Below are 21,523 nucleotides of genomic sequence, written 5' to 3'. Positions count from 1 at the left end.
TGAAGGTTTGTTCAGCTGCAGTTATTAGAGTTTGGATCTATGATGGTTCATTGCTCTTAGCAGTCCTATTGATTTGGCTTTGCTTTCAGAATGAAACTGACCTGGATATTTTACACCAGCCCCGCCTCAGTTGCCGTGCTTATTTCGCAGCCTGTGTTTACTGTAGTATCGTTACTTGTTCAGAAAAACACGAGTTTCTTCAGCGCTACTTTCCTTTGCTTTTCTCAGTGCTCAGCAGAGGAGCAGTCAGGTCCACAAGAAAACCACAATTGGGAATCAGGTAGGAATCATGCAAGAGAATCAGTGCATGCATACCCCAAGGAGTTTGAACTAAATCGCTTGATTGATAAATCGCTTGATTGACGATTTTTTAAATGCAAATTAATCATGTGCAAGTTTTGCTTGAAATGCAGCTTTTTTTTTTTTTTTTTTTTTTTTAACTTCTGCTTCTAAAATTTCTGGAGTGAATTGCACTTCTCTTTGGCTATTGTATGCAGTTAATCGTATTGATTTATTTTAAATAACTTTTCTGCTACTTGCTCTGCGTTTCAATTTTGACTCCTGTCCTCCTCTTGCTTGCTTACGTTACCCCTGAACTTAACCTTGAGTTTGTGGGTCGTTCAAGGTTGGCACATGGTGGATAATTGCATGAGCTTTCTTGGTGCTGCCGACTAGTTCACACGTTTGCACAGCTTGGTAACAGTGAAGGGACAGCTCATAACGAAGGCAGTTGTTGGGTTTAATCTCTGCCACCCTAAATTCCTGTTGGTAAAGGAAGACGGGAATTCCTAAGAAGATCTGATCTTTTGAGTTTTTGTGTTTGGGGGCTGACCAGCTGTCTCTGACTAATGGCGCTCTGCAGAGATCGTATTAACTCCCACAGTTTGCTGTTTCTTTTATGTTTTATGTGATAATGAATATTTGCATTGTTATTTCTTTTCAAGTCAAAACAATGATGATTTTTTTTAGTTGTGTTTTTTAAAATTCAGAGGTACAATTATTGAACAAATTGAAACCTCTGCTCTAGATTGTCTTTTTTTTCATTGTTTTGAACAGAGAAGAGGTAATAACAGACTTTATTTTAAAAACTTTTTTTCTGAACTAAAGCATATAATTCTTTGCTATTTCAGGGAACCAATCTTCCGCCTTCAAGGCAAATTGTACGAGCTAAGTTCTGTAAGCTTTACTGTTGCTTTTTCATTTAGCTTTCCAAGGGCACAGTTTGTCTTTAACTGATTAACTAAACTAGCGCTTGCTACTAATTTTTTTAAAACTCAGGTTGTCTTGTTCATAACACCCTACCACTGAGATAAAAATCCTCTTCAGAGGGTTCATCCCTTCACTGCTAATGACTTGCTGTGACTGAAAGGTATGAACTAGTAGACTCTAAAATGCCGTAATAATAAACCCTTAACACCGTGGGTGCTTTGATATTTCTCTAATTTTAATGGGCCTTAAAATGATTAAAATCATTAATGATCTTCACCTCTGTCCTTCGGTGCTTTTGTTGTTCGAGGCGCAAGCCTTGCTCCATCCCTGTGTGATCATATTTTCAATAAATATAGATGATGCTTCTAAAAGGTGGGTGAAAATTGAACATCTGGTTTTTGCTGTATTGCTGATAAACCTTTCTGATCCCAATTATTTGTTGTTTTTTTAAAAATAACAAAATGAAAGCTACATGGATATTTTATATGGCTCTAGAGTTGAATCTTTAAAAACAGTCCTCCATCTTTTTTTTTTTTTTCTGGAATTACAAAGATGCTTTCAAATGATCAGCGTAGGGATTTAGAATAAAATCACCTCCTATTTCTACCGTGGATGAAGCCGACTTACCCGCCCACTATGCAGTTAAGAACAAGATTGGAACATGGGTCAACTATTTGCCCCTTGATGTTTTAGAAGACACAGCTTTGGACTAGACATTCCTGGGTTCAACTTCCATTCTGCTCCTTAGGAGCCATGTGGCTTGGGAAAAATTGAGCCTGAGTTTGTTCACTTGTGTGATAGGAAGAGTAGAAAATACCTCTGCAGGGTGATTGTGAGAATCAGAAATAACACACGCAATGAAGTTGTAACCTTTACCAGCTCTGCCCTATAAAGACTGGAAAATTTGTTCCCCGGAGGTGGGTACTGCTTCTTGAAGCTTCCAGGAGAAAAAATATTAAATATAAGAAAAAATGAGAAAAATGGAATACTGAGAAAAATGAGAGGGTATGGCAAATTATTCTACTGCCCACAGTTCCTGGATTGTGGTTGGGTATGTTATAGAGGGTTTGCCTGTAAAGGTCTCCTTGTGGTCAGAAGCATCTCTAGCTCATGAATGATACACACGTAGGAAGAGCAGCAGTGTAACAGCCCAGGTGCACTTTAAATCAGATCTGCAAGGGACCTCAGAGCAACTTTCTGTCATGTAACTTCCAAATGCTAAACTCACACGAACTGTGTGTCCGTGATTCTGCTTTTGCTGAGTATTTCACACATTATGGAAGCTTTCTAACCCGAGATAGTAGAATTGGGAGAGTGTTAGCACAGAAAATAGATCCCTTTTCCAAAACCCTCAGGGCCAGAGAGGGCTTGAAGATCAGAATTCTTTGCACTTTAGAAAAACAATGCATTTTCTATGTCATATACTATCCAATATCTCTGTGGGGTCAAAGACAGTGCCCTGAAGTCAAACGTGTTCCATTTCTTTCTTTCTTTTTTTTTTTTAAAGAGAGAGAGAGAATTTTTTAATATTTATTTTTTAGTTATTGGCGGACACAACATCTTTGTTTGTATGTGGTGCTGAGGATCGAACCCAGGCCGCACGCATGCCAGGCGAGTGCGCTACCGCTTGAGCCACATCCCCAGCCCAACGTGTTCTATTTCTAAAGTGAAACAAGTGCATAGTCACACCAAGTAGACCAAATGAAGGATATAAGTCTTCTAAACAGGTCAGGTTTTGCAGCTAAATTTGTTTAAAAACCTGTCAATTTGCAACTAGAAGATTATGAATCTGAATATCTTGTTTTCCAGAATCAAAGCCAATAATTTATACACAATAGAATATATTTTAGGGGGTATTTTATAGTTTTTCTGTTTAGTAGAAATGACCCAGAATGACTTGCAGTTGTTTTCTTTATGAATCTGAATATCTAATGCTGACTTGGGGTTGGATGAAGATGGGGGTGCCTGTCAGGAGGCTCAAAGCCTGGGAAGCTTGGAGGCCAGCCTTTGGACCAGTGCTGGCTGTTACAGTCAGTCAAGCTCAAAGGCCCTGGGGTAGCTTAGCAAGTGACCCATCTATTCTCCTGTCCTCTTAAGGTCCTGCTTGGGAGAGAGTTCTATAGCATCTTTTCTGAGATGTTTTGGAAGGATTTAAGGAAAGTGAAAACTCCTCTTCAGAGTCCAAATCCTCTTCCTTGTTGTCTACCTAGAAATTTTAAGAATTCCACAAGTTGATGTCAGCAAGCGCACACACACACACAAATGAGCACACCATTCAGCTGGAGTTGATGAATTTGAACTTCTTTCATCCCTCTCCTCATCAGACGTGTATTGGAAAGCTGAGTGTGCTGAAATCTGGGGGGGGGGGGGGGGTTGAGAGCAGTCAGTGAACCAGTCACGGGCTTGCCTGGAGCTCACAGCCGGTGTGGGTGCTGGGAAGCACATGGGGACCTGTCCGCCTCTTTGACACCAGCAGCTCTGCTCTGTCAGGACAAGAGGCAGGCCATCGGACCTGGGTCGCCCCTTTCCCAGTCCTACACTATCGCATTTTACCACTTGGAACAGTCTTACTTATTTTTTTGTCTTCCTCCATGAGGATTTGGTTCCATTAAAGCTACTTTGTGTGGCTGGAGGCAGTGGAGTATCACTGTAAGATTTCAAGCTCAATCCTGTCAACATTTTAGAAGGGTCATTCTGCCTGCAAAATGGGGAGAGGCTTTGAAGGGCAGAGAAGGAGACTGGTTAGGAGGCCGCCACGGTAGGAGAGTGGGGTGGGCTGGCTTCAGACACAGGGTGCGCCGAGAGGCTGATGAGCTTGAGATATAAGTAGGAAGAAGAACCCGAAGGCTCTGGGTTGAACTGGATGTGGGGGAGAGGGCTGGAGACCGTGCAGGGCCGTCCAGATCTCTCTTTCAGGCACAGGGAAGATGGCAGGGCTTTTCATGGAGAAAGGAAGACGGGGAAGAGGTGACATTCGGATCCAGAATCAGGAAGAGTGGCTTTGTTGAGTGTGGGTCACTGTGGGAGATGAGAGGGAAAGTGCCCAGTGGGAGGTGAGACAAAACAGTCTTGGTTCAGAAGAGGCAGAACTGTTCCTTCTGAGGTGTTGGAGAGCCAGTGAGGGATCCAGGAGAGAAGGGATGCCTGCTAGTTTCCCATGGGGAGCTCTGCATGTCAACCACACGGAGTGGAGTAAAGGAGAGAAAACACGATAGGGAAATTGGTGAGGATTTTTTTTTTTTTTTTTAAGTAATTCAGGTGGGAGAATTTCAAATGTTAGAATCCAGAAGTTTGTAGAAGGGACAGATTAAAAATATGTGTAGGGGATCTTGTGGGGTTGTAAGTAGTTGCTGGAGACTTCAGTCACCCTCCCAGGCTTATGCCTCCGGGGTCCCCTGACGGGGAGAACCGAGGAGAGCAGCAGTGTTGGGGGAGACGGGCAACAGGGTGTTGATCTGTTTGTACCTGTTGGAAGCATCACTCGGGTTGCAGGGTCTAGATCCGTATGGACTGAAGAGTGAGTTTCACAGTTGTCTAGGTAGGCAGGTGCACCAAGCCTTGGGGTAGATGAGATCTCCTCCAGAGAACACGGGGGAAGTACAGGACTTAGGGGACAAGGGAGGAAGAACGGGAACAGTTTGAGGAACTGAAAAGGAGACCAAGAAGGGACAGATGAGGTAGAACCCCTTGGAGAGGAGTCGAGTAAGAAACCAACCCGGGGGACGTGCCAGGGAGGGCCTGGTCCGTCGTAGCAGATGTTTCTGAGGCTCAAGAAACTTGGGTGAAGCGTCCAGTGGTCGGACTGGGGAAGGTCCTGTGCAGTGCTGGGGACCATCTGAGGTCCACCGATGGCAACGGTCCTCCTGGCCTCGAGGACTGCTCTTCTAGTCTACAACTGGAAGGCGGCGTCCAGCCCAGGACTCAGCCGTTTCAGAGAGAGACTTGGTGGGAAAGGACCCTGTAATCTAATGCGAGCGGGTCTGGTCGATGTAGAGGTCAACCAGGTGACCACCCAGAGTTCCAGTACTTGAGCACAATGAAGTTCAGCTCACCCTGCTGGAGCAGCCTGAAGAGGGGCACTGGGGGGCATCCTGCTCCAGGCACAGGCTTCAGAGAGAAGCCCAGTGCCCATCACTTCCGTTTGCATTCCCTTGACCAGAGCTCTGTCATAGGGACTTCCCGACTGCCAGGCCAACAGGACAGAGATGAGAGGTGACGCTGACTGAAAGTTGAAGTAGGTGAGCCAGGGCCCTGGGGTGTTGGTGAAATCCGAGGAATCGTGGGCCAGGATTCAGAGAAGGGAGCCTGGGGCTGGTGAGGCGGACGTTGTCTTGGAAGGTTGAAGAGGCAAGAGAAGGCCACCTGGAGGCCAGCGGTGAGGCGGGAGTGACACAGGCCTTGGGCAGCAGGCGCAGGTGTCTTGTGGGTGGCTAGAGGGGAAACGGGGCCATGCGCTGGCGAGGAGAGTCCCTGCGGTGTGTACATGACGAGGCGTTCTTAGCTGCAGTCGTGTAAGCGAGTAGGAGCTTGCGGGAGCCCCTGCCGGGCGCCTGGGTGGCAGCCTAGGTCTGTACCTTGCCGGCAGTGCCCTGGCTGCCCGGAGCGGGAAACCTGGCTTTCCCAACCTGCAGACTCCGGCTACCGGGGTCTCAACCTTCAGAGTCTGGGCTGCAAGCAGAAAAGCTCCCTCCTGTCGGAGCAGCTTCTTTCCTCCTTCCTGCCTGAAAAATCATGTGAGAGGAGACGGACGCTCCCTCAGGTCTCAAAAAACCATCAGCGCCCCCAGCGTCCTGCAGATTCCTCCCATGTCCCCTGGCTCTTCACTGTGAGTGCGAGGCTCGGGTCCAGTGGTGAGGGTCTAATCGGTTGAAAGGGAACGAGGGGTTGGAAGCCTGCCCACCTCCCACCTTGAGGCCCTGGCGCCTCCTCTCCTCCTCAGCCAGGTGCACCCCACTCTCCCCTGACTTCCCGGTGACAGTATCCTTCAGACGTAAGTTTCAGAAAACTCAAACGACCTTGGGGACAGAAGGGGAACTTGTTGGATGATGTCATTGCATGCTTGAGGGACGGAGTGACCCCTGGGAATCCGCGACTCCAGCTGCCCCACTGCGCTGGTCCCTCCCTCGCACACTTTTGTCTCTGCTTCTTTGCTGTCAGGCTGTCCTCGGGGCACAGAGCAGGACAGCAGCCGTCAGTCCCCAGGGGCTGTCCTTCCCTATTGGAACCCAGTGGAAATAAAAGAGCCTTTCTGCCCAGGACCTTCAGGAAATTCCCAGGCCCTACCCGTTGGCCTGGCTTGGGTCACATGCGCCTTCTGTCCTGCCCCTTCCGGCTGGAGGATGAGGCACACCCACGGGCTTGGGCCAGATCTCCTTGGGCAGGGCTGGCCTCTCACCAGCTCACGTGGCCCACAAGTGGGGGTGGGCTGCCTGTCCACCTGCTAGTCAGAGTTGTGGCTGAGAGTCGGGATAGATGCTAGAAGAGAGAACCACCAAATTCGGATAATAGGATTCTTTTCCATGTTGCTTTCTTAAAAGAATGGAAAACATCGTGGTTAATTCATTTCACAGCCTCCGTTACGGCAAGTCACATCATTCAAACTCACTTGCTGTTGCTTTGATTACCTTCTTAAAATTTTTCTTATGCTCTCAGGTCCTGAAAAGAGTGAACTTAGGTTTATTGGTATCATTCTGCTAACAGCACAAGCTGATAATAGCTGGTTGAATTTTTCTCTTTTATCCCTTAATTCTATGACGGCATCTCCAGAGGGGCCAATCAATAGCTTATAAAACACAAAAATCATCATTTCATAAAAATAGAGAATGGAGTCCAGAAAAGCCACACTTAGTGAAGGTATATCCTGTCGATTTGGTCTGCATCTTAGAAATCTGGGGTTTTATTTGGAATAGCACTTCATGTCTGCCACTTCTGGTTTTTTTTTTTTTTTTTTCCCCAGAAATTATACAGATGGATGTGCTATTTTTGTAGCCAAGTTGCATCTTAATTGATAGGTTAGAGTTCATGAATCAGCAAGAAGGAAAATCCTGTGTATTCAAGATTCCTTGAAAAATCTCTCTGCTAGACAGAGCCTAGCCCCACTCCTCTGCTGTGTGCTTTCGCGGAGCAGTAGAGGCCTGGTCTCCTCTGACCTGGGGAAAGAGCCACTGGTTCGGCCTGGGGTCCTGTGTCTGCCACGTCCCTTCCCACCTCTGTTGTCCTCTTTGACGGTATCTTTATTCCAGAAGCGTGTTTCTTTGTTTCTACAGTGTTTGGTCCCAGTACGTGAAATGCTGTTGGTTCAAAAACTCCCCGGAATTTTTAACTGTTAACATCTCTCACTAGAAAAACTATTATTTTATTGATCTCTGTGATTTGAGACCCGAATGTGTCCCTAAATCGGTAGGCCAGTGACATTCTGATACCTGTTGGTGACTGTGGTCGGTGACTGTGGACATTGAGACTTATCTGTCCTTCTCCCTCTGGGCAGGCTCCTCCAGCCTTACCCGCCCCCAACTGCTCTGTCCAGGGGAGTGCTGCTGGCCACCCAGGCTCCCCGCAGCCTCTTGGTGGTGGGATCGCTCGCATTCCCACCCATCACCGATCACCTGTCCTCCTCCTTTGTCTACAGAGACTTGTTATGAGGTTTGATACCCTAGAAAAAGCAGAAGTTATACTGTACCCTTCAGGGCAAGGTGTTGCTCCTATCAGCACAGATTATCAATGCAACCTATAATTTTGATCCTGTAATTTTCATTTAAGTTACACAATAAATATATGAATACATTTTCTTTTTAAAAATATTTTTAGTTGCAGATGGACATGATACCTTTATTTTATTTATTTATTTTATGTGGTGCTGAGGATCGAACTCAGTGCCTCGATGTGCTAGCTGAGTACTCTTCCGCTGAGCCCCAGCCCCAGCCCCTATGAACACATTTTCATCGTAGAACAATAAAGCAGACAAACAAAACCTTGACCCCGACCCAGTCCCACTCACCCCTTGGGTACCACCACTGTTATCATTTTGTAATGTATATGCACACACACACATACACACACACACAAACACACAGAGACACATATACATACAGACATGCAAATATACAACCTTTGGGATTTAGAAAAACTACAAATGGGCACCTGTTGTGCATGGTTTATGCAGAGTGGGAAGCTCCACAGAGGCAAGGATTTCATATCTTTTGTTTATTGATTTATCCCTAACACGATGTGCAGTAGGAGCTCAGTAAATATACCTGAGGACAAACTCACTCTGTCTACCTAATGCTGCATCTTAGAGATCTTTCCCTGTAAAACACACAGAAGATGAACAAGCCTCTTCCGTGGCTGCAGTGTGACAGTGTCCCACAGAGTGATGTGCCTCATGCATTCACATCCCTCTGCAGATTGATGTCTGTATTGTCTCCTTCCTTTCCACATGGTTGAGCCAGTCCGTGCACAGGCCTCAGAGCTACATGTGAAGTACCTCAGTCCGCAGCGTGGAGAGTTGGATCTTACATAACTCTGATAATCTGATGCAGAGAATATCCATTGCTGTTGTTATTTGCATTTAACTTTCTGTAAGTTATGGAGCAGCCTCGCACGAATTTACAGAAGAGTATATTCCCTCTCCTGTGGACAGTGCAATGTGCCCATTTTTGGGGAACTCTTGTTATCTTCTTATGCATTTTTAGTATCCTAAATTTTGTGGGTATTATATATAAAATGAACATTTTCTGCTTATCTGTTGCTCAACTTTTTTGTATATCATAAGACAAAAGCTTCTAATTTTGATTTAGACAATTAGAAAATGATGGCATTTATGCTTTTTTCCAATCATTTTTATGGATTTTAAAAATTACCGATATGAAAATAAGGTCGTTTTGCTGTCTTGCACATACTTCTGCCCTTTTCAACTGTGGTCACTTATAATTTTCTAGTAAGGAGAGCTTACTAAAAGTTGTTAACAACTTTTCTGAATGAACCATTCATCCCTTTATCTATATTCTTTCTGAAATTTTTTCTTTTTGTTGATCCATAGCAGAATTTTGATGTAATGTGTTATTTATCTTTTGTCATATTTACTAACAAGTCTTTTCCTCACTTTCTTATGTATAATTTTATTTACAAGGTTTTTGAGGTAAATTTTAAAATGTTCTGTAGTGGTAATTGTTAGGTAGTGATGACACCCATTTTTAGACACGGTGTGGCATGAAATACAGGTATACAGTGTGTGATGATCAGACCACGGCAAGGTGGGCATATTTGTCACCTCAGACCTAGATTGTTGCTTCGTCTTAGGAACACTCAGAACACTCCCCATTAGCTGTGTTGAAATAATTACTTGTTGTCAACCGTAGTTACCCTCCTCTGCTGCAGAACATTGTTCCTCTTGCCCAGCTGTGACCCTGCCCCACTGACCATCATCCCTCCCTCCTTCCCTCACACCCTTTGTGGACTCTGGCTGCTACTGTTCTGTCCTCTCCTTTGAGATGGACTTTAGTATTGCTCCTTTTCTCTAACTTCTTCTACTACATTGGCATTTTTTAAAAAATATTTTTTTAGTTGTAGATGTACCCAATATCTTTATTTATTTATTTTTATGTGGTGCTGAGGATGGAACCCAGTGCCTCCCACTTGCAAGGCAAGTGCTCTACCACTGAGCTACAGCCTCAGCCCCCTACATTTGCATTTTAAGAGGCAGTGTCTGCCCCTAGAGCAGTTGAACACCCACCCTTAGGTTTGGGGCATGTCTATGAAGCCATCATTGACTCCCTCTCCAGGGTCCACCTAGGAGTGAGGCAGGATTTGGGAAGTGGAGCATAAAGGTTAGGAGCTTGGATTCTGCACCCTGCCTGCCAGCCTGCAGCATCCGGCTCTGCCACTTGCCAGCCATGGGCAAGCTGCTTGGCACCTCTGTTCCACCGTTTCTTCATTTGCAGAAGGGATGTGGTGATAGTGCCTGTGTGTAGGTTGTTGTGAGGATTGCACACCTTGGGTTATGAAGGTACAGAGCGCTGTGCTTCGCACACACAGCAGCGCTGTTTCCATTGGCCATTCTTCTCCCCCTCACTTCCTCCTCCTCCTCCTCCTCCTCCTCCCCCTTCTCCTCTTCCTCCTCCTCCTCTTCCTCTTCATCTCCCTCCATCCTCCTCCTCCTCCAAAGGAGCAAATGTCTAAATGCAGTCATACACATGCTTTGCAATACTTTCCCATCGTACAGTAAGTAATTCCAGTTGTGAGAGGGTAATGATCGCTGCCACTCGCCTTCCTTAAAGTCTTGCACTGTGGCTTGCTGCTGCCCCAGGTTCCACGCCAACCCTGTGAATCACTCCGTTGTTTCTCCTGCTTTGTTAGTGATGTAACTGCAGCTTGGTGGAGCTAAGCAGTTCACCCTTGGTGGCATGGTGTGGAGGTGGCAGGGTCTGGCCCAGTCTCTGTCCGGCTGAGCTCTGACCTGAGCCTCTGTGCTGAAGTGGTCTGCCCTCTTTCGCTCCTGCTGGTTTCTGTACGGCGGCACACTGTTAATTATTGTGCTGTCTAATACATTTGAATGTCTGCCAGGCTGTTTTCTTTCATAACCCTTCTTTTTAAAAAAATGCCTTTTGCATTTATAGATCATTCCTTCTTTTATTGAAGATTACAATCTTGTCATTTTCCAATGAGTTTTATTTGAATTTCAGTTGATGAGATATTTGTGAAGCCTATACATCAACCTGGAAAGATGTCTCATTTTTTTCATATTCTGCTTTCTCATTGAGTCAGATAAAGTTGTTCATTTCATTTATTATGATTTCCTGGATGGTCACCTTGACTTATGTAAAATTCACATTTCTTGTTTAAATATAAAATAAAAATACCCTTATAATTATAAATTGAATGTCTTTTTAAAATATGTTTTCTAATTACTTATTGCTATGTGAAAACTACTGGTTTTATGGATTTGTTTTCTATTAGAATTTACTAGATTCTTTAGTAGTTTTCTGTTTAATTATAATTTTTTTCTTAACTTTTGGTATAGTTGTATCTTCTATTTCTACTTTCACATATTGCTCCTTTTGGAACGATCTAAAAGAGAAATGGATTTCTGCAGCTGCTTTTTATTTTAATGAAAATGTCTAGCCTACTCCATTAGGTTTGATGTTAGAATGTGAGTTAAAATGTACTTGATAAGATATTCTTGAGACCCCCCACCAATCGCTTGAACACTGAATCTCACTGACGTGTTCACGGTCTTACTGAGCAGACTGGGTAATTCCTTGTTATACTTATTAACCATCCTTGCTTTTCTGGCATAAGCCCTCCTTGGCTATTGGCAGTAAATGTTTTGTCATTGAATTAGTTTTCTAATTACTCAACTTCAGATTCATTTACTTTGCCTTTGAAATGAAGTTATTCTTTGTAAATAAAAGAATAAATGTGGGCTGCTATTGAAATTCTGACTAGAAGAGAAATGTCACCAAAACTGGGGAGAAAAGCATACTGTGCACTTCATGCCCGAATATCTTCCTGGGCTAGCTGAGGTGGGCTGGTTGGTTTGTTGAGGGAAGTGGGTATTGTGTGGGGGCCTGGGAAGACACCTGGGGTGGTGTCCAGGGGATGGCGAAGGAAGCGGGAGGGCTTTCAGGTGTGGGCCACCAGGGCACAGGCAGATTCCCCCGCAGGGGGCCAGTTTCTTGAATTATTATCCTCAGAAGACCCCAGGCCCTTTCCATTTAGCAATGTGTGGGGTTGACGGGACAAGTTGTAAGGCCTCATTGTTTATAAAGGTGCCATGCAGTCTCTTTCAGGGACAGTGTCCATACTCTGTCAGAAGGTCCTTCCAGAAGGATGCCACTAGTTCATCATCATAGTGAAAATGAATGGCATTTGGAGCTGAGAAATTCTCATATCTCTCTCCTGCAGAGCCCTTTTATTGATTTTGTTCATTGCTACCCACATTGAAATCAAATCCACTGATCGCCAGTATGTCCCCAGTCCACCGTGACCAAGGCCAATCGCAGTTTCCGTCCCTGGAGCATGAATTTCTTCGTACCCGGTAAAGTGACATTATAGAAATTTAGAGACATCTTTATGTATCCTCAATGCTTTAATGAGAGTCCTGCAAATATTAAGACTAAATACAGCCACCATCAGAACTTAAATTATTTTTAATGCTCAGAGAAGAAAGCTCGCACTGAGCATCCAGGCCAGGCGCGAGATCTGGAGGTTAGTGCCGTGGGCGTAGCTTCTCTGGGGTCCAGTGCTCTGCGCTGTCTCAGGGTCAAGGTCCCTAAATGTCAGTGCACTAATGCCAGCATTAGTGTAAGTTGTCTGTGCACTTAGTCATAAATTTTAGAATGTTGTTTCTACTCAGATAATCCCATTTGAGAGCAATGTAATTTTTTATCCTCAGATAGGTATGCATATTCAAATGTTAAGGCTTTCGATGCCCCAGAGAGTAGCTCTACATGTCCCCTGAAAATCCTGTGTGCTGTAAGCTCCCACCGCTTTGTGTAGGCCCTCTTCTCTTCTTGCCCCAGATACACAAGCCCCTCATAGTTTCTAGGAAATCATTTTTACTTTCTCTTGGGAGTAGTTTGCAAGATTTTTTTTTATTAATTTGCAAGATTTTTTTATTTAATTGGGGTAGTCTTCATAGAGTAAAAGAGATAATGCTGTACTCAGATTTATCTGAAACGTTCTGGTAAGATCAAAGTGGCACGCCTAAAAGTATGTATTGCCCAATTATGTAAGTTCAGAAAACAAAAACCTAACGATAATCTTCAGAACAAAATGTGAACATGCAGAGCTGTAGCTGGACTAAGGAAAGATCCCCAAAGTTACTATGAAACTTCTCCCTAAAGTTACTACAAAATTTCCTTGACTCAGCAACCAGACCCTTCCCCACCGCAGGGAATTCCATTAGGCTGAATGCTGCAGGATGAATGTTTCCCATCCAGGAAATGAGTGTCCTGGTTTCATAATCGAGTCTCAGTTCCTTAAAGCTTTGTGCCGTGCTCCTTCTTACCAAATAATTGGCTGAGGTTGGTGCCCTGGTTCCCAGTGAGGTTATTTACACACAGCCTGTGATGGATGGCCCCGTGGGCAGGGTATTAGATGTACTGCCTGAATGGATGGAGGGGTGCTTTGAAAACAGTGCACATAAATATGAGCTTGAAAAATGCAAATATTAAGACTAAATACAGCCACCATCAGCACTTAAATTATTTTTAATGCTCATGGTTTTTCTTGTTTGCAATATAATTCTTTAACCATGGGATTCTACCATCTCCAACCATTTTTATAAATTTTCATTTGAGTCTCTAATGACATATCTTTCATGAAAAAAACCCAATTGTAAGTAAGACATTAGTTTAATAGCAAGTCATTCTTCCCTAGTTTACTAAAAATGATCTTCTTCATTAAGGTCAGGAATTTTTAGCGTTCGTCGGTGTCTCACTTTTTCCTCCCCCCTTCAAAAACCTTTTCCTTTTCCGGCGCTCTGGTCTTCCGTTGACCCACTAGAAAGTGGAGGAGGGGAAGGGGACAGGAGGATTTGTTTTTGAGAACCCAACTGTCTGTAAATGACTTCCTCTTGTTTGGTGCAACCCCTGGCAGGGTCTTGTTTTCGAGGGCCTGGTGGCAGGCCCACGTCCTGGAGGAAGACCCGTGTCACCCTTCAGCCGTCCTGTGCGCAGAGCTGTCTGAACATTATCTCCCATCACGTCTGCATTTCTTGGGCTTCTCCTCTTCCTGACGCTCATAATTCATGTCACTGATTTCCGGTGCATGTGGAGTCAGGTTTGGAAATATGAGACATTTTTAAAATTACAGATGCAAAGCCTAGCTGTTGGAGCCAACATCTGCAACTAGTTTAGGAGATTAACAAAATAGCTGCTCTGGATGATGGATATTTACCAGGGCCTCTCCATTTCCCAGAGAAATCAGAATGCCTGTGACTTATATGGTCTTCAGTCTTCAGTGGGAATCAAGACTTCATCTGTTACATACTTGGTTAAGATTCCTCACGGAGTCTCTTGAGTTACAGCCAATTTTCAATTAGCAATGATTAAGGAGGTCAGGAAGGATATGGGTGATTAAAATCCTCAAGTAATTGAAAGACTGACTTTAACCAGAAGTTCCAACACTCTCCCCTAAAAGTTTTTTGCTAAAATTACAAATGAGGGGGACATTGGATGCAGTTTGCTTTCTTTAGATACAAACAGAAATCTCAATGTGGTACTCCTCGGCTTACAATCATCCAGAAACATTTCTTTAATTTTGGGGTAAAGTCCAAATTCTTAACATCCCCCACCCATTCATTCCCGGTGGCTTCCTGTTCCTTCCTGTGTCCCTGGCACTCCTGAGTTCTGCACTGCAGGGCTGGCTGCTTCAGGGTTGCAAGCCTTTTCCCTGCTCTGTGTGTGTGTGTGTGTGTGTGTGTGTGTGTGTGTGTGTGTGTCTGTCTGTCTGTCTGTCTCTCTCAAGTTATTTTTTTGCAGTACTGGGGATGGATCCCAGAGCTTCACACATGTGAGACATGTGCTCTGCCACTGAGCTACACCTCTACACCCTTTATATTTTTATTTTATTTTGAGACAGAGTCTTGCTAAGTTGCTGAGGCTGGCTTGGAACTCAGGATCTTCCTGCCTCGGCCTCCCGAGTTGCTGGGGTTGCGAGTGTGGACCACTGTGCCCACCCCCACGAGATTTTTGGGTGCTCTTTCCTGAAGCGTTCATTTCTGTTTTCCCCCTGAATCGCATCTCAGTCACCTCAGCTGAAATAGCACATCCTCAGGAGTCCTTTCTCGACGTCTGCACTATTCTCAGCCCTCCCCCGAGTTCCCATAGAATCTTGTACCTTCTTCACTCCAGTGTTATGTAGCTGCTCGCTTTGAGTCTGTCCCTTGAACTTTCGGTGTGCTCTGTTAGATCAGGAACAGCAGAGGCCACATCCACCACTATATTCTCTATGCTCCTGGAATCTGCTCGTAACAGATATCCGACAAGAAACTGTGCAGTGAATAGATGAGGTAAGGATTTCAAAATCTGGAGCTAAGTGGCCAGATGTAAAACCTGTCTGTAAGATAACGACGTGATGCCAGCATCCACAGGGAAAGTCGACAGTGTGTCAAAACTGCTTGTTAGTTTTGAGCATTAGGTTTTGTCATCCAGAGGAAACAAATTGATTCTTCAGATTGATGGTTACCCACAGTCGTCATTTTGGTTATAGTGACTGAGTTTCCCACCTATATAGGTCCCGACAACAGTGTGGCTCTAAAATGTGGTTCTGAGTCTAGTAGATGCCAGTGTTCCAAAGAGAATGGTTTAAGCTTGGTTATCAGTTAGAAGGCATCATATCTGAACTCCAGCTGGTGCTGTGTCATTTTAGATGGGAGGGTTGGTCTCCACTGGGACATGGTGACAGTGCTGGTAAGCCTGCTACACCTGCACCAGGAACCCTTGGTGTTGCTGTGCTCCTGGTTTAGAACCATCGTACCAACAAGTCCGTGGTCACCACAAGTCTGAGGCACAGAGGGGTCCAGTCACCTGCGCCAGGTGACACATCCAGCATGTGAACCCACAAAGGCCAGCCCTGGAGCCGGGCGCCCAGCTCTTTGCTCCCCACAAACAGGCCCAGAGGCTCTGCCGTTCTGCAAGTCCCATGTGGAACTGGGAGTCAGCTGGGAAGTCCTGGTCCTTGCACTCACTGGACTTTCAAATCTGAGTGGCTCCTCACAGTAACTCTGGCCCTGAAATTCGGCAAGGCTTCCTGTGTCCTAACCTGTGTAAGAAAATGTGACAGATGCTGAAGATCAGTTTTTATCCAGCGAGAAAGCATGATGCCATACAATGCAGTGTGTCTGTGTCTCATGCAAAGATGGAAGAGGAAGACGGCTTGTGTGTATCCCTTAGGGTCATTGGGAAGACTAGTGAGATGACTCCCTTCAAGTGCACTGTTCACAGTGAATATTAATAAAGGGTCAGCAGTCATTTTTATTATTATTAATAAAGTTGTTCTTTTGAAATCCTAAAATTTCATCACAGAACCTTTTTACTCAACCAGTGGTTCTGGTGGCTCCTCCGATTTAATAACACTCGCTGGGTGAAGTGGTGCTCTGGGTATGAATTCACAGAACGTGAATTCTGTGAACAAGACACCCAGTTTCTCTCCGGGACGTGGGCCTTCCTCCTCCATATGTTGGGCCATTTGAGCCTGTACAAATGGCGCCCGGTCAGCGCTCTTCCTGTTTCCCTCCAGCAGGCGGCACTGCTGTTCCCACTCAGGCCTAAGGGATCTGGTGTCCTTACTGTGGCTCAGGCAACGGGCTTCCTTAGGATTTTGGTACCTGTTCCCTCCTACTGGAATCGTTCCCCACCTCCCTGCCTTCCCCCTCCCCAATATTATCCACATAGTCTCCTCAGGTCTCTACTGAAATAGGACTGTATCAGAGGAGATTTCTGATTGAATGAAAAATCTCCCTCCCCCCACACACCGTGGCACTCACAATCCCACTTAGATTTAATTATGTTCAGTGTCTGTGTCTGACTTCCACACCCCCCCCACCCCCCGCAGCCCACCCTAACACATGGATGTAAGTTCTAGCATTTGGAAACACGTAATAGGTACTCAATTAACACAGCGAGCAGTATCCACCTGTCTGTCCAGTGGACAATGAGTGGATGGCTCTGTTGTCTGTAGCTGAGTCTAGACTCAGCTAGTCTTTGGCTCTGAAAAGTTAGCACTTGTTGTGTGAATAAATTTTTAATACTGTTAATTAAAGATCAGTTGTTTGAGGTTGGACTGTTTTTGTTAGATGTTATGAAACATTTACCTTAGCTTTATTTTTTTTGTTGTTTTTTTGTTTTTTGGTACCATGGATTGAACCCAAGGGTGCTTAACCACTGAGCCACATCCCCAGACCTTTTTATATTTCACTTAGAGACAGGGTCTCCCTGAATTGCTTAGGGCCTCGCTAAGTTGCTGAGGCTGGCTTTGAAGTCTCTATCCTTCTGCTTCAGCATCCTGAGCTTCTAGGATTATAGGTCCAGCCCACCTTAGCATTTTTTAAAAAAATATTTTTTAGTTGTTAATGGATCTTTATTTATTTGTATGTGGTGCTGAGAATTGAACCCAGTGTCTCTCACATGCTACGCAAGCGCTCTAGCCCTGAGCCACAACCCCAGCCCCTCACTTAGCATTTTTAAGATAAGAATGCCTGTCCTTGAGAAGATGAGCCATGGCAGGAACCCCAGGGCCCTTCTGGTCGTACGAACCATCTTGGTGGACGTCTGCCTGCACAGTGTTTCTCGGAATGCACTTTGGGAAGCCCTGCCATAACCCTCTGTCCTCCGCTTCCAAGTCTTCCTGAGGCCTTCGCCCTCTCTTTTTATAGCACTGGAATGGTGACGTTTTCCTCCATCCCTCCATGACTTTTATATTTAGTTTTTGGGCCTTGGAGTCCCACAAGTATCATCTTGGTCTTTTTTTGAGTCCCATGAGTATCATCTTTGGTATTTCTGGGGAAGCCACAGTGTCTTTGGAGTGGAGGAGGAGGAAGGACTATGGCTTTTAATTCTGTCCCCTCATAGTCATTAGCAGGAAAATCCTTACAAATGCTGAAGAGAGTTCTGAGAAGCAAAGCAGGGAGGCATGAGGCATTCCTGCAGGCCAGGCAGGACAGTTGGAGGTGGATAGACAGGTAGTCAGAGTAAGAGCCTGGCCCTGAAGAAGGGTGGTGAGGCCCTTGAGACCCAGGGCTGGGGGCTGGGTAGCCAGGCTGACTGGTTTTGCACAAGCAGGAATCCCTGCTCAGTGACAGCTGTTCATTTATGGTGGCTGATGTCCCCCCAGCCTACACTGCCAAAATACACAGACCCATCAGTCACCCCAAATGAGAAGAAGGAATTTGCCTGATTCCCTTACATCCGAAGAGATTCCAAACTGCATTTCCACATTGGATCTATGAATGCATTTTTTTCTTAGGAAACATTTATTTAGCAGCTGGGGTACTTTGAGCATTTCCTTAGTAACACCATTGATACTCGGCTTCAGAGGCCTTGTAGGATACATAGATTTTTCCAGACTCTCAAAACCTAGAAATGTGTTGGTTAAGTCTTTTTGGACATTGGTAAATTGATTTATGGGTATAGCCTGAATGATTGGCAGCACATCTTGTCGCTTGCCTTTCGGGACCTAGATTTCCAGGAACTTCTTTAAAACAGATCCTGTTTTATATGTTTTCTTCACTGACAGTTGGTGATTTTCTTTGGGAATTTTTTTTAATCTAGAAGAGATTTTGGGAAAGAATTGATTCATTGTCGGAAATCAGAGCAGCAGAGAAACTTCAGCTCTGTTCCCCTCCTCGTCAGGATGCAGAAGTGACCCTGGAGGGCTGCTGAGCCAGCTTGTGGGGGCTGAACACAGGGAGGCTCTGACACTTGAGGTTTCTCGGCAGCTGTATCTGGCCGTCCACTGGCTTCTGTGCCCTCAGCATGCGGCCCACCTGCCACCTTCCCGCCAGCCCTGTCTCCCGACGTGATCGCTCCCGCCCCCCAGCCGGGCCACATGCTTCTCCTCAAGGCTCAGTGCTGGGTCCTCCTCTTGTGTCCCTCAGACCCTCATTTTAAGTCACCTCCCCATCAGCAGTTCACAGATTCGTGTGTCTGATCTAGGCTGCTGCCCAGCCACTGTCCATTCCACAGACTAATGGGGGCCCATTAGTGCGTCCAGAACGGACTCAGGACTCGTCCCCGCCCCAAGCGTGGCACTGCGTGTGTCTCGGTACCCGGGCGGCAGTTCCCAGACCTCAGACCTCGGGCGTCACCCTGACGCCTCGTCCTTTCTCGTCCTCCTCCCCCGGCTTGTCACCCTCACAGTAACTTCTCTTCCTCCGCGTCCCTCAGGCCCCTCCACTGTCCACATGTGTGTTTCCACCACTGTCGTCACAGCTGTCACCATGGGAAGCTTGGGACTCCGCCACGGCCAGCTGTCTGGTCTCCCTGGATCCTTTGTCCTCTTTCTGGTCTCTTCACCACACCGGGGCCAGTTGCTGCCCAACTTGGACCACTTCAGAGGTGGCCCGTTCCTCCCAGGGCGAAGACCAGGTTTCTCGGCCATGAGTCACCTGGCCAGCCACACTGTGTGCCGACCCCCACCCCAGAGCTCTCCCCACGCCCTTCGGGTGTTGAAGACGTGAGGTGCCCCGAGCTGGTCAGAGCACTCGGCTCACTGGGCCATTCTGCGGCAGCACCTGGTGGCTTGACGTGGCTTCACATGTCTCTGTGTGAGCCTCTGTTTAGTGTCTCTTCCCCTGTTGATCTGTGAGCTCCGTGGAGGTGGAGGCTTGGTTTGGTTTCGGTTCTGGTTTTTCCTTGTGTTGCCAGTGTGCGGGTAAATGTATACGTGAATTTGTGTGTGTGTATATGGTGTTGACTGATTTTCTATTAAATTAATATTTAGTAAAGTGCGTGTGTGTGTGTGTGTGTGTGTGTGTATGTGTGTTTGTGTGTGTGTGTGTCTGTCTCAGAGAAGCTATCTGGATTTCTTTTTCAGGAAAATATCCCCATTTGATTCAGGCCTTGCTAACTCGGAGGTGTGTTTTCCTTTGTGTATGTGTATTATTGTCCTTGAATGTGAGAAATAGATGACGGGCTTAGTTCTCGTTCTGTTTTGTATCATTTGCAATCTCTTCCACATGGAGGGCCCTTTAACTTCAAAGGAGGCTCTGCACATGGAAAAGATACAGGGGGAAAGAGTGGGGAAGGAAAAAAAAGGCCGGCCCTGATTTTCATCATGGTTAATGGCCTGGATCTTGTTGAGGTTTAGGTGAGTAGACACTGAGAATAAACAGCTCCCTCAGTGAACTCATCAGAAATAGCCGTGCATCTGGCAGAAATAAAGCGTCGACCGGCAGTTGAGCAAATTCTGGGATACAATAAGAAAGGGAAGAAATTATTTGGCAATAGTCTTGAGAAATGGGATAGTACAAAAGCCTCATGAGCCACAGAGGCGTGAATCCTGCCCTCACTACACGAGCCAGGGCCAGTGATCTGGAATAGACTCAGCAGGAAGGGCGTCAGGGCCGTGCGTGGGGCGGGGTGAATGGAAGATGGGCAGTGCCCTGGAAATGGTCTTCAGACATCCTTCCAGTCCAGAAACCTGGGTGGGGATGGCTTGGGTTCCATGGTGAGGTCGCCTCAGGAAGCAGCAAGTTGGAGCTCTGTCTGGCTCACAAAAAGCTTCCTGGTGAGCATTAAACTTGGACCAGTGTTATTAGAGGGTCAATTTTTATGGAGAAGCCAGAAAGTTATCTTTTGGCAGCAGATTTGATATGAACATTCTATACAGCTTCCTTATTTTCAGTCAGCTTTATGGCACACAGTTGGCCTGTTTTCACCTTATTTAAAGTGGTCAGCTTCTTTCATCATGGTGAGGGTGGACGCCTGTCCAGAGGTGGTCCTTTAGTTCTTCACCGTCAGGTGGGCACTCATCTGCCTCGGTTTTCTAACACTCTGGGTTCCCTGCACTTGGAAGGAGATCCCAAGAAACTGCCTGTTTTAAACAAGTCATTAGATGATGCCAACTTGAGTTTTTAATGACATTATTATCATAGGAAAGTAGAGAAAAGGACAGGGAAATGGGAAAAAATAAATATGACTTTGTATTTTGCCACCAGTTTTCTTTCAGTCATGTAAACATTTTCCTACATAGCGCCGCTCTTTTTTCTGTTCTTACATTAACAAATATAATTGAAAAATATCATACAGAATAATAACAGATACTGATCTAAGTCCTTTCCAGATTTCAACTCGAGATTCTCGTAATGGCTCTGTGACAGGTGTCATTATTATTATCCTAAGTTACAAATGAAGAAAGAGTGGGAAAGGGAGATTGCGTAACCCTCCACGTCACCCAGGGGCCAGTGTGGAAGGAGGAGACCCTCCCAGTCTGACTGCAGCGTCAGCACACCTGGCAGAAATTCCCTGCTCGCGATATGAGGAAACTTAACATCATGGGATTATATCCTGACCCCTCAGCCAGGCTTCTTTTCGACAAACAAAGTCGTTTCCAGTTGCTTGCCGTCAGAAACCACACTGTCCGGCATCTTTGTGTGCTATGGGCGGAGGCTGGAGCTACGAGGTCAACCCACCGGAGAGATTTTATGTCATTCAAATGCTCAGAGGCCGAATCCCCTCAGGGTGCTTGGCACAGTGGAGTGAAGTGGCACCCAGCATGTTGCTCCCAAGAGGAGGCCCGCTGCTGCCCACTCAGGGGCTGCCCCCTAAGGAAAACCGTACTTTCCCTCACAGGATCACCATTCGGATTAAAAGAC

At 45.8% G+C, this 21,523-nt stretch overlaps 1 protein-coding gene across 5 annotated transcripts in view; it reads left to right on the top strand.

Moving 5' to 3' along the window:
• The window catches only part of Dnm3 (dynamin 3), a 429,318-nt gene that overhangs the window by 180,869 nt on the left and 226,926 nt on the right, over nucleotides 1–21,523 (top strand). For 3 of the 5 annotated variants that reach the window (XM_076872838.2, XM_076872840.2, XM_076872841.2), the window contains exon 13: nucleotides 229–280. In XM_076872838.2, the coding sequence (XP_076728953.1) occupies nucleotides 229–280 (52 nt within the window). Of the gene's footprint in view, nucleotides 1–228; nucleotides 281–1,130; nucleotides 1,161–21,523 lie in introns of all 5 variants that reach the window. The other 2 variants (XM_076872839.2, XM_076872842.2) reach the window with 1 other exon arrangement.

This window comes from Callospermophilus lateralis, chromosome 13 (genome assembly GCF_048772815.1).
Source record: "Callospermophilus lateralis isolate mCalLat2 chromosome 13, mCalLat2.hap1, whole genome shotgun sequence".
NCBI classification, from domain to species: domain Eukaryota; kingdom Metazoa; phylum Chordata; class Mammalia; order Rodentia; family Sciuridae; genus Callospermophilus; species Callospermophilus lateralis.
Note: the sequence above shows the minus strand (reverse complement) of the source record. Positions and strands in the feature narration are given on the sequence as shown.